We start from the raw sequence: 13,837 nt of genomic DNA on the forward strand, positions 1-13,837 counted from the left end.
TGGTTTTCTAGCAAGTTTCTTGAATATTCAGCATGAATTTGGCATGAAGGAGATACATAGAAGAGAATCTTTTTGCATTTTTGCAAATACAGGTCAACTTCAGGGACATTTGTCTGGGCATGCATGCATATGATGGAGCCACAGTGTGGCATCCTTTCCTTCACTTCTCTAGCAGCCATGCAGCTCTCTTCTAATGAGAAATCAGCAGTGTAGTTGTTTGGTTTGATGCAATTACAACAATAAAAATGTGTTTTTTTAAACTCTGCCTTTACCACACACTAATATGTAAGTCATTTCAATGATGTAATGCTTATGATAACATTATACCTGTTTACAGTTATGCAGGTGGATCTACAAAATATGTTAACCTCAGCCAGCACAGAGGTTGTTATTCATCTTAATGAGAATTATTATCATGCTTTAAGATTCAGCTGTTGTATCCTCTCGTTCAGCACATTTTATTAAATTGCATTTGTTTGTATGGAGCCTTTTTTTTTTATCACCTCAGCTCCATAACGGCACTGCAGTTTCATTTCATCCCCTTTGATTTCTAAATTCTGCATATCAATCAGTGTATTGTGGCTGTGAGTGAGCAAATAAACAGTGTGAGTGTGTGTGGGAGCACCTAAAGCTGTCATGTGTCATTTTAGGAATGAAATTCAAACATCCGAAATGCTCGTGTGTATGATAATGGCTGTGGAGGATATAAAAAGAAAAACGGGAAGGTTTGGTTTGGAAATATCAATCATTATATCTCACTACAAGAAAAAATAGACCACAAAGAAACTTCAGAGTTTACTGATGGTTCACTATCTTTTCAATTTCTGCATTTACTGTGATAACTTTTCAAATAAGGTCCACATTTTAGGAATTCAGGATCTAGTTTTCTTGACTGAACTCCACACCGCAGCTTTACATTATGTGTGTGTTACTTTTAAGACGTGTTTTCCTTACACACCTCATCTCCTGTGCCCTGAGTGTAGAAAGCCAAGCTAGGCCCAACTAAGAAGGTGATCGACGAGACGGATGACAACCGTTCCAGCCAGCTGCCATCCAGCAGTCTGGACCAAGTCAAACTCTGCGACTTCACTTTCTTGGCTGTTCTTGGGAAAGGCAGCTTCGGCAAGGTGAGGAAGCTGAGCTGAGATCAGTCCAAAGACAAAAAACAAACAATCAAAAAAGCATCTCTCAGTGTAGAAAGCAAGACATCCAAAAATTAGCTTTCTCCTATCTTATCTCCTCCTTTCACTGTTTCCCTCAAGGTCATGTTGGCAGAGATGAAGGCCACTGAAGAGCTGTATGCAATCAAGATCCTGAAGAAGGACGTGGTGATCCAGGATGATGACGTGGAATGTACCATGGTGGAGAAGAGAGTCCTGGCCCAACAGGACAAGCCGCCCTTCCTCACACACCTCCACTCGTGCTTCCAGACCGTGGTAGGTAAAATGCTTCTGGACACACATTGGGACAAGTCACCTTAGGTCAGGTCAAATTAATTCATGAAGGGGCTTTTAGCTAAACATCTTACTCATAAAGTGACGTAGAGAGCAGTAGAGGACGGGCATGACGAGTACAATTAAAAAAAGGAAAAAACAACAGAGGAGGAAACAAACAAACCCCAAATTACAAAGCTGAAGTCTGTGTGTGTTTGTGTGCGCATGTGTGCGTTGACTTTGAGTCATACCAAAACCAGACCACACAACCTGAGAGCACATACTGTAAGAATGAAGACACACACACACACACATATGCACACACTGTTAATAGAAGTTGTGATTGCTTATATAAGAGCAGACACAAATGCAGACATATGCACCCACGTGCATACAAAATAAGTCTGGGCACACAGACTCTTGCTTTTTTGTTTGACGTAGTAATTTGATACCATTCATGTTTTTTGTCCTCTCTACTCGCATCTCGTTAAGCTCAGCTAATGTGCACAAAGCTGTCGTGCACATAGACACTGCACAATAACTTAAACACAGTCCTTCTTCCTCCACATGTCTACGAAATCTTCGAGAGATATCTCTTACTGCTCTGTTTTAACACCTACTCAGAAATGGAAAAGGGATTTCCTAAATCCTGAGCCAAATCCTCCTCAGATTAAATTCCCTAATTTCTTCCTGTGTCTTGGAGAATCACTCAAGGTATCACAGACAATAGCAGCTGATCTGTTCTGGCTGAATGATGCTGTGTTCAAGGTGACATAATGTGATGGTCTGTGTCCTTTAATGTCAAATCTTCAGATCTGTCTTTTATCAGACCTTTTTCATGCCCCACTCTGTGCATGGATTTTAGCCTAAATGTGAAATCAAGGGTTAGCTTAATCACAATAATAATAATTAATATCGTAACTGTTCCCAGCCACTGGTTAAACAATAGCAAAGCTGAACGAGGCCATGAACTATTGCAGCTGATTAGAACTGTAGCACCAGTAGGCAGACAGAGGAAATAGGAGGAGATGCAGCCTGGCTCATAGCATATTCATGAATACACAAGCACATGTACACATACAAAGACAAACTTAACTTAGTCTCACACTTTAACAACATCTCCCACAAAGTATTCCCACAATTTCTTTGCAGACTTAGATTTATAAAAAAAAAAATATTGTACCTATATTCTAGTGTTTTTGTTGTCTGCATGCATACACAAGATAAGCAAGCCATCATAAACTGGGACTTGAGATTTGCATATTAAAAACAGATGTGACGTTCAGTGTGACTCTACTGAGTGTCTTGTTGTCTCGATGTTTTAGTCTGATTGTTGTACTTCAGTTTGGTATCCACTGTGGTTTGGTTTTGTGTTAGTAAAGATACAGAGCAAAGCCAGGCCCAGAGGCAGGTTTTGATCTCACTTAGCTGTTTCATACAAACGCTTTGAGATTTAAGAATTCCCATTTTGAAAGATTCACAGTTTTCACCAAAACTTTTAGCAGGTCACATAAGACAGTTAAGCCAGTCTTGGATGCCAGAGACATTAAGACATTTTCAAATAGGCTGCACAAAACCCATCAGTGCTCTTGTATTAAGATAAGGTAACTAAAGATATGTTTTGAGAAACACAAGCAGCAATAGAAAATGAGAAAAAACAAGAACATAATGAAACCAAATACATGAAATGAACATCAAATGTGCAAATTTCAGTGTATTATTTTAGTTTAGGAGGAATTTTATTTCTCTTTTTAAAGGAAAACATTTTAGTTTTCCCAGTTTCGAACAGAAAGTCTTCTCCACTGATTGACTTTGTAACATAATTACTTTTTTTAAGGTGGCATGTTGTCAAAATTCATCACAATGCAATCCAGATGAGGCACCTTTTGTTAGCCATTATTCAGTGGAAACACATCATTGTGTCAATGAAATAGAACAGTTTAATATGAGAGATGCAGAGCTGTAAAGGGGGTGTAGTGTGCATTTGTCTGTTTTGTCGATGGGTAGTGACAATCTGGCAAGCCAGGTGGAAAGTTCAGCTTTGCCATCAGTATGGGTATGTTGCTATGGGGCACAGTTGTTTTTTGTTTTGCTAGTAAGGGACCATCAAACACAACTCGACTAGGGTCAGGCCAAACTTGTCATGGGCTGTGAGGGACCAGCACTGTTAGACAAAGAGTATATTTCCTGACAGATGTCTGTGTTGAGTGTTTTCTTTTTCCATGAAGCGCTTTGTTGTGGGCTTTTTAGGTCACCTTGTCATGGAAAGTGTAGCAGGAACGATAGAGTGACTTGGACAGCGAGGCTAGGGGAGGCTGTAACACTGATCTGTATCTTTCTGTTTGGAGCTTTGACAGCGAATAGAAATGCTGCGTAATTTCACAGCTTTTGTGGAACTTGCAAATTTTTTTGTGTGTGTGCAAAATGGTGATGGTGCATATTTTTCCCCCCTGCCCTCCCCGCCCCCCATCTGTCCCTATCTCTTCTCCTTCTGTATCTATCTCTCTCTGTATGACCACAGGATCGTCTTTACTTTGTCATGGAGTATGTGAATGGGGGAGACCTCATGTACCATATCCAGCAAGTGGGCAAGTTCAAGGAACCTCAGGCAGTGTAAGACATGCCATTTTAAGAAAATTATTAATTTTTCATTTTTGATCTCTGTCTCTAATCATCCAGACATATCAACAGTGAAACACTAGCTATAACAGTAATGTGGCAATTGTGTAAAAAGTAGGATGTCTGTTGAATGATGGATGTCTGAATATATTCTGGAATATAGAAAAACTATGTGTTTTGAAGGTTAATTTTCCTTGAGAGTTTTTAAATGTGTGGTTGTTATTACAGGTTCTATGCAGCAGAGATCGCTGTTGGTCTCTTCTTCCTGCACTCTAAAGGAATTATCTACAGGTGAGTATTAACTAGTTTACACAGTTCACACAGCACAAGTACATCGCACCCTGTGTAATCAGAAATGTTGTGATATGCCAAATGTCTGTTTCTCTGCACTATGCAGTTGTTAGTCATCTTGTAGTTAAAGATTTTTCCTTTGTTTTTCTTTTCATGAAAACACCCAGCAGCAGCAACAGGGGTTTGTTTGGAATAAATAGTAGAAGAATTAGGTAGTTAGCTAAAAGAAAAGTCAACAGCTGCGAGGATGTTTTGAATGTCTGCCTGTGTCCTCAGGGATCTAAAGTTGGACAATGTGATGCTGGACTCTGAGGGACACATTAAGATTGCTGACTTTGGCATGTGTAAAGAGAACATGATAGAAGGAGTGAGCACACGCACCTTCTGCGGCACTCCAGACTACATAGCCCCAGAGGTACGTAAGGCCCAACATGGAGAGATGTGTGTGTGTGTGTGTGCGCGTGTGCATGTTTTTGATGCATGAGGTCATCCCTGTCGTTGTCTGGTCTGAGCCTGTGTCACCCTTGCGCTCCAGATTAAGGTCATTGCCTCGGGCAGACACACACGCACACGCACACGCACACACACACGTAGACACTAGCATTCTCTAATGACGTAAGCATCCCCAGTCAGACAGACGCCCAGTGTGTCTGCTGGCAAGTCCAAACTTAACCCAAACATACAAGCTGGGGTCTCTGTATATCCCAGTGGGTTTTCTCGCAAGCAAAGTCGACCCTTTATCACAATGTTGTTTTGATCAGTTTCAGAGATAATGATTTAATTCAAGACACCTGATTTGACATTTTGACCTTGTCATTTGTGATCACGATTGTGTTAATTTTGCCACGTACACCACATATATGCTGTGCTTGTTTTCACTATTGTTGACTGGTAACATCCATATAATATTGTGGACATGGAAAGATCTTGAAACATCTTGATATTCCACTTTTCAGCGTTAACTCACAGAGACAGGAATCCTTACCAGTGTCCACTTTCAGTGTTGAATGTGTCCTTGGTCTGGTTGATTTGGTTTCAGTCCAGGTGATTGGGTACTGATCCTGCCCTCACTCATGGAGGGTGTGTCAATACTTCTATGTCAATACTTCCGATATGGTATGTGTTTCAGTACCATTACCTTACTTTACCATACACATTGTTCTACAAAACCCGAACAAGATCTTTGACTCTATAAAATATATAGTTTTATCATTATAATTTCAACCAGGAAATATGTGATGAAAGTATGAATTAATAAGATCAAAAGTCTGGCCAAGCAAGTATTTGAAGAATCGGGAAAATGACATTTTGGAATACCCAATGCTATAGACATAGTTCAATAGAGATAACCATCTGCCTATCCCTACTGATGACATCATCACACTTGAAAAGCTAACGAGAGCTGTTGTTGGTAACAAGTTGGGATTTTACAACATATATTTAAAATTTGTCATTTCTCAGAAATTTATAAAAAACATTGACAAAAGGCACACAATTAGCTTTAACTTCATTTAAGCTTAAGCTAAAGCTCAGGGGAAGTGCCATCGCCTTTCTAAACACAGGCACAGCCTGTGATTCACAGCGTCTGGAAACCAGGCTCAGTAACCGTAATTCAGTGTCGTTTTTTGTGCCTGTTAATCTATTTATCAGTCTCTCTTTATTTCACCAAATATAGAAACAGGGAGGGTCTGACACAGCAGCTTTCAGCAGTTCATACTTTATGTACTGATTTAGTTTGTCCAACTCTCTGGCCATTATCAGTTAGTTGGCTTCTATTTAATGGTGGGCTGCGTTATTGATTCTCTCTAAAACCCTCTCTGACAGACTGGGAGGTTAATTCCGCCCCACGGACGCAGGGTGAACATGCTGTGACCGTTCAGAGTCAGACTGACACTAATGCGCCAGCCAGGGATGACACAGCAGGAGGTGGAGCAGCTACTATTTCCATAGCCAAGATACATATTTCATGTCACACACTAAGTCACACATACATGATGGCACAGTTACATGCATGATACATCCCATGCACACAGTTCTGTGTATCTTTACTCATTTGGCAGATGTTTTTAGCCAAAATATCTGATAACATCTGTATGCGTACATATTTTCAGTAAACACACAAAGCCAGTCATTCACACACTTGTACACACATGCACACACTCAAAAAATCTGAGTGGAGGCTGACCTTAAAAATGTCCTCACAGTGGTGACATTTTCAGAGATAATAGAGCGAAAGTGCTCCTCAAATTGCATTTGACAGAAATATCAGCCATTAATTATTTTATTAGCTAAATTTGACTTCATGGGGTGGACACATGCTTCATACAATTAAGTTTTGTTCTTATATACCTCTCATTTATTGAACGTGCTTTAAGTGTATACACATTGTGCGAGCTGTCAGTAGCAGCTCCAAAAGGCTTGTTTCTTTTTACCCTGAAGCTGCAGTGAGTAGTTTGCTGAACTTGAGAGTGTGTCACTGATTTTTGATATCACTAAGCTCATCCCTACATTGGGTAGTGTTTGATCGATCTACCACATTGATCTATGGACTTTGGAGGGATTTCATTTAAACCCCCCCACCTTTCCGACTTGTCGTTTTTGGTCTTTATCATCTAGGTTAAAGGTTGGCAGTAAGAGAGGAAAATAGGTTTTTGATTTTCTGGATCCAACCGTGAGTTGAGAACCACCAATATGGGCCTCAGCCAGAGAGTCTATTTACAGATGCAGGGTGGGGAGCACCTGCCACTCTGAATAAGGAAAACTCTCCTGAAATGTAGTGTATGTTTGAGCTGCTATGGTGAGGTCTCCTCTGCAACATTGCTGCGTTGGTGGGTTTGTGCATGCTTGTATCTCAGTATGTGTGTGATAGGTGTGAGATGAGAAATATTTTCAGTGGGTCTCCTGGTTGTCAGCACACATGTGACAGAATGCAGTAGTGTTCCTGCTGCTAGTCACCACATACACATGCACGCACATGTGCATGCGCACAGTTTTTTCGCTGTGTTTACTCTGACCTATATAGCCAGTCATTGGTAGCTCCTGTCTGGGAGGAATGCTCACACTAATGTGAATTTACACCTCAGTAACTTTGACACAGAGAGAAAGAGATAGTGAGGGAGACACACTGAGAGAGAAGGGAGCAAACAGAAAAAGAGAACAGAGGAGACATAAGGTATTAACTGTGAGGATAAGCGTAAGCGAACACTGAAGGAAAGAAGCAAAGAAAACAGGAATTGAAATGAGAAAGAGTCGTGTGTGTGGTGTTTCAGGAGTGCATTTGAGGATATTGAGCTGTCTGACACAGGCAATTTCTCTCTATGCCCAACTTGGTCCCCACTGCAGTGTGGCATTAGGAGGCATGGATGTCCACCTCACTGCTCAGTCCTCTGTGGGCTGAAACAGCAGCTGGGGTGTTTGCAGTGTCATGATGATATAATACAAATTTATTCCTCAACTGCTATCTACTGTCAGCTGGTGTTCTTCCAGAAAAGTGTTAATGTGAGATAATTCAGGAAAGTGAGGCTGAACCCACTAGTCTAATATATTATACTTTCACAACCCGCATATATAAGAGTTGTTAGTCAGTGACATTCATTTTCTCTGTAATCCAGTCATTTGCTTTAATGAAGGAAATTCATTTATTTAAACAAAAAGTTCACTAAGTTCTCACCCAAGACTCATAACTTTGAATGCTGTTTAGCTCATTTATAATCAGACCCAATTGTTTTGCTACGGGCGACTTGACTGTGCACAATACAGGGTTGTTTAAGATGCAGAGGTGCAGTGCAGCTCCATTTTTGTTGCTGAATAATGACTGTTGCTGCTCCTAATTTCTCAAAAAGTTTCGAGGACCAGGAATAGCAAGACTGAGTCATCACAGGACCTGCCGTCTGGCCACATGCTTTTGCAGTGGCAGCTCCATTTTTAAACTCTTCACCAATTACCGAGCACTCAGACCACTGTTTTTTGAGCAGAGCTATTAGTAGTCTTACAAAATCACTTCATCCGTGGTTAGGGAAGTGAGTGAGAAGTGAGAAAAAGTCAGGAGGAGGGGAAGGAGGAGGTGGAAAAGAAAAAGTGAGAAGGAAGCAGCAAATGAGGCAGAGGGGAGGAATTGACAGCAATACAGAGAGCGAGAGCATGAAAGCAGCCACGCAAACTTTCTAATGGCAGTTTCATCTCTGCCAGGTTATTTGAAAATTCAGTCATTTTAGAAATATTTTAAATTTGATCTTTTACTCTCCCTCTCCTATCTCTCTTATCCTCTCCTCTCCACCACAGGGCTCAAAATGCATACTTTTTTCTCAGCTGCTACATTATACTGCATTTACATGCATATGTAATAATATATTCCATACTGCCTATATGGAAATATAAACTATCTATCATGTACTCTGAACCTTTACTCTATCTTTACTTTGTCAAGTTTATATTTGTGTAGCTATTGAAATTCCATATTCCATATTCTTGACTGAGGGACTCAGCAAAACACTGAGCTAAAAACTGACACTGGGTACACACTGTGTATTTTTCTTAAACTCTGTGACTCATAAAATATTAGGCACTAAAATTCAGCACTTCTCCACCACAGCTGCATCAATTTTGTCCGTTCTTTTTGTAGTCTGTCACTCACAAGCCCTCAGACTTTCTGGAAGTTCAATGCCAAATTGCCAGAGTATTCTTTTAACTTGTCTTCTTGATCATAAGTGAAAAGGTGCTGTTCATCTGCCGTGCTACTCGCAGCGTCAGATGCTCATGTAAACCCCAAGGCTGCTCATTAATATCATCAGTGAATGAAACCGACCACAGCATACAGTACTGAGAAATGCTTTCAGAAAAAGACCACTAAAGCATGGCCTGATGCACACTGTATCTGCTCCACAGCACACACATTCCTCAAAGGGAGCTGATAACAATGGCAAGGCAGACAACACCCTGTAACAGTGTTGTGCATTGTAGTGTTCAACCACAAGGAGTTTTCTTTTTTTTTTTTTTTAAATCTGTTTCCATATGGAGGATAAGGGTTGTGGTAGCACAGGTTGGTGCTTGTGTGTGTTTGCATGCCTGTGTGTGTGTGTGTGTGTAGTGAGGAGAGTAGCCTTGAATAGCTAGCAGTCTGATCCAAAACTGTCATGTAGCATTAGGTCTAATGGGAGAGAGATGTCTGCTGCAATGGCCACACACATGCACACATGCACACATGCAAACACACACATACAAATACACACACAAATGCAGACTGTTCAAGCCACTAAAGTAGGTACATAAGTAAACACACACATGCTTAGGCATATTATAGAGTAAAGATTTCCAGAATCACATATATGTAAAGATTAATGAAAGAAAGAAAATCTCTTGCTCTCTTACCCACTTTCACTTGCTCACGCACACACACCCACACACACACACACACACACACACACACACACACACACACACACCCACACACACACACAGATTTGTACTGCAGTGAATCAACAGAGCTCTACTGGCCAGAGGCTTTCATACAATAAAGTAAAAAATAACAGGATGAGAACAGGGAATGTCAGGCACAGGTTGTCTATTTCCATCACTGGCAACCTGGTAGAAGGAGAGAGCACTTCATGTACTTATCAGCCTCATGCAAGCAGGAGAGCAAACAAACATCCCTGTACATAATAAATAAATAGAAAGCCGAATATCTAGACTTAACATGCTGGTTTGGAGCACAAAGGTCACCGTGCCTGAAACTGTAAATGTCCGCTGGTGTTGTTGCAGACTGGCGATGGGTGGCAAGGGCAGCGAGTCACAGCAGCGTCACATTAGGGCATCGCTCTGCAGGATGGCCTGAAACTGATCTAAACAGTCGCTTTTTGCTGAACTCTAATTGTCCTCCCTGCCTTTTTTTTCCTTTCCTTTTCTCCTTCTTTTTGCCTCACTTTCACTTAACCCAAATCTGACTCCTCTGCCCGCCTCTGACTCTTAACTCTCTCTCTCTAGCCATCTTTACATTTTCCACAGGAAGTAGTGATGACAAAAACTGAATCATCAGTTGTGACAGTGTGGTAGTAACATGACAATTCAACAGCAAATAATGTCGTGCTATGGAATGGAATGTATCATGTGTCCTCTGCACTACAAGGCTAGGAATCTACAGTCATGCTAGTACCTTTGTTAAGCTGTACTTAGGCAGCTAAATGCAAACGTCAACATGCTCACAATGAAAATACTAATATGCTGATGTTTAGTCGGCACAATGTTTGCCACGTTCAATTTCTTAATTTAGTGTGCTAGCATACTAGCCTATACTTAATAGCACTAAACAGAAAATAAAGCTGAAGTTGATGCAAATGTAGTTACTTTTAAAGTATTTGTGCATAAACCACAGCATTGCACAAATTAGAATATTGACCTTGGGACTAAAAAAGTCAATATGGTTCATCCTGTGGGGAATACAAATGTTCTTTATCAAATTTTATGACAAAACATTGCGCTCTGAAATGCTACTTAACCTTCTGGTCACTCCAGACAAAATGTCAGGGGATCAACAAAATCATTCAGATTCATTGTCTCAGAGTGATGAAGACTGTGAGATATTTCACCAAATTAAAATTGAGCTGTAGGTCGCACTAGATACAAGACAGGGGACTCGTCAGGTTGTATCCACTGACCTAAAGACTGTAGATGTTTGTGCAAAACGTCATGGCAATACACAGTTTAATATTTTAGTCTAGACCACAGTAGTGGACTGAGCAACTCACCAATTACTCAACTGATTTAACAACCAACATTTCCATCCTTGCCACCTTGCTAGCATAAAAATGGAGCACTTACTGTATACCTACAACTAAATCTGATTCTGAGAACCATTTGTAGCTTTTTGGTGATAGAATGCTACAATTTTAATATATTTATTTATATTTACTGTGGTAATTTTAACTTATAACCTCCAGAGCATGAGAAAAACTGTGAGAAAACAATGCATCTCATTATTTTTCATGCCATCTCCCCTGTCTATCTCTCTCCTTCCCTCTCTGTGCCTTTGTCTTTGCCTCTTTCTATCTCTCTTCCTCTCAGTTTCATTCCCATGACATAAGCCGACACGGCGCTATACAGATCTCTATGCTACACTGATCTGATGTGTCTATGTGCTTTCCATGCTTAAATTCCTTATTGCACAGAGAGACTGTGAGGTGATTTCTCAGTGACACAGTGCAGCAAATATTTCCTCGATGACACTGTCTAACACTGGCCTAGTTCACCTGACATGTTAAAACTGTATTAAACATCTTGACCCTTTTCTTTACAGATGAGGTACATCTGAACTGCTCAAAGATATTTTAGATCTGTTTCTTCAAGCTTTAATTTCTTTTTGTTTGTTTGTTTGCTTGTTTGGATGTGAGTAGAGAGATCCAGAATGAGAAAGTATTTTTGTTTTGCCAGTAAGATTATTCTGTCTTCAGTTTACAAGGATAAGTACTCTTTCATCGGAGGCAATGCAAATCTTATGTGAAAACAAATCTTCAGAGTGTGTGGCTGAATTTGTTGGCAGCTGTCAGGTCAGACTGAAGGTCAGCATGATTCCTTCAGGAAGTGGGATTTGAACAAGCGAGCTTAGAGATTTCACCCAGAGGGTTCCCTCACCACGGAGTCTTTGACCCTCAAGCTAATTAAAAACATCGAGCCACGATGAGGGAAAGGGGCTTTTCCCGACTGCACCTCCCTGCCTTCCTACCAAAGAACTAAGGAAAGCTGAGGATTAAGGCTTAGCACTTCTCACCTTCTAAAGGCACCTTGTTCACTTTCATTTGAAGGGAATCAGGATGTAGAGCCTTAAACACATTTTCTCATGCGCTGGCTTGTCATTTTAACATTAGACTGTCACTCTAGGCTATAACCTCATCCATATTCTCTTTTATGTTGATATGATCTTTAGCTCACACACGTTCACTGAAAAAACAATACGTGAGGTGGGTGCTGAACAGATCCGCACAGCTGTCATGATTTTTTTGCAGTGTAGGTTCAGTGAAACATGTCCGGGCAGCGCGTTATTGTTTTTTAGTAATTATCTAGATTTTTACAGAGAATCATAGAAGTCAGAATGTTAGCATAAACACATCACAATAACAGCCTTGTCTTAATTAATGTGAGGTGAGCTGTAATTCCATAAAGGTCTTATCACTATGTGCTTCCCAGAGATATTGATGTGGCTAAACTGACCATAACTGACCATAACAGGAAATAGTCCTAAAAATGACTGGAAACATCTGTTTATTTGAATAGCTTTGAATGAGTGCAGTTTAAATATGAAATAGTATGATGTAATGCACAAATACTCAGAAACAAAATTGATTTTTCTTTGATTCGTTTGGTGGGCTGTCCGCAAGTAATTCAGAGTTACAGAATGGTTTTTGGCACATCACTAGGCATACTGTAGAGCAGAATACCAGTGAAGGTACAGAGGTTGCGATTGCTATCTGCCCAGACCCAGGACCTGGCTTCCATATGCACATCAACCTGGTCTCCCTTCTGAAGAAGCAGCACTACGCCATTAGAACCGTTATCGGTGATGTCTGAGGCAGTTGCGTGCTCAGCTGTGCCCACTACAGCCTCACCGTTCTTGTACATCAGTAAAAAGCCAGGGTTTCCACCATTAGCATGAGAGTAGAGTGTGAAGTGGTAAACTCCACTGACCGGTGCTGTGAAGACTCCTGCACAGGAAGTTTGAAGAAGAAAAAGGATGACAAGTCATTTTTGAAGAACCAAAAGGCACAAAGCAGTAACATAATTGAGTAACTAATTGAGAAGCATCTCAGTGTCATTATGAAGTGAAGTCGGAAAACATATACAACAATATAGGGGCTAGGCAAAAATGTTTGGATCTTCTTAAGACTTTTTTTAGTTGTTCAAAGCCCTTTTTCCAGCATTGTGTTATATGACGTAAATTACTTCACTGATTACACGGATAGGTTACTGTTTTACATTACCTGTTGTGGGATCATAGCTGTCACCAATGTTGGTGATGACTTTCTTGTAGATGAGAGTGGTCTCAGTGTTAAATGGCCCAATGTGCACTTGGTTCTCTTCCAAAGCAGCTGAGAAGGCCACTTTGTCTGTTAAAAATAAATAAACAAAAAGACCCAAAAATATAAATTCAGCTGTTTTATTTCCTTAAAAGAGAAATGAGAGCCACAGCAAAAAAAGAGTATTTCATCTCTGTTTACCTTCAGTCATTGTTGTCTTCACCTCCTCCACTGCTGCAGCTGTTTGATCAACCTTATTCTTCAGCTCCTCTTGCACAGCTTGACTTGTCTCCAGTTTGGCTTCCAGCTCTGTCATGAAAATATTGTATATTCAGCACAAAAAAATCTCACAGAAGTCAGCTACATGACAAAAAACAAAGAAAAAAGTAACAAAATGATAATAATACAGTTTAAAGCTTCATATGAATATGTATATACAGGGAACAGATGTGCTTGCCTTGATCTGCTGTTTTAAGTGCCTCCATCTCAGCC

At 40.4% G+C, this 13,837-nt stretch overlaps 1 protein-coding gene across 2 annotated transcripts in view; it reads left to right on the top strand.

The window, feature by feature from the left end:
• prkcaa (protein kinase C, alpha, a) overlaps positions 1-13,837 on the top strand; it is a 137,093-nt gene that overhangs the window by 95,392 nt on the left and 27,864 nt on the right. For both annotated transcript variants that reach the window (XM_018664871.2, XM_051070713.1), the window contains 5 exons: positions 984-1,127; positions 1,263-1,436; positions 3,955-4,046; positions 4,281-4,343; positions 4,620-4,758. In XM_018664871.2, coding sequence (XP_018520387.1) covers positions 984-1,127; positions 1,263-1,436; positions 3,955-4,046; positions 4,281-4,343; positions 4,620-4,758 — 612 coding nt within the window. The remainder of the gene's footprint in view (positions 1-983; positions 1,128-1,262; positions 1,437-3,954; positions 4,047-4,280; positions 4,344-4,619; positions 4,759-13,837) is intronic.

The sequence above is a fragment of the Lates calcarifer genome, linkage group LG5 (genome assembly GCF_001640805.2).
Source record: "Lates calcarifer isolate ASB-BC8 linkage group LG5, TLL_Latcal_v3, whole genome shotgun sequence".
Taxonomy (NCBI): Eukaryota; Metazoa; Chordata; class Actinopteri; family Centropomidae; genus Lates; species Lates calcarifer.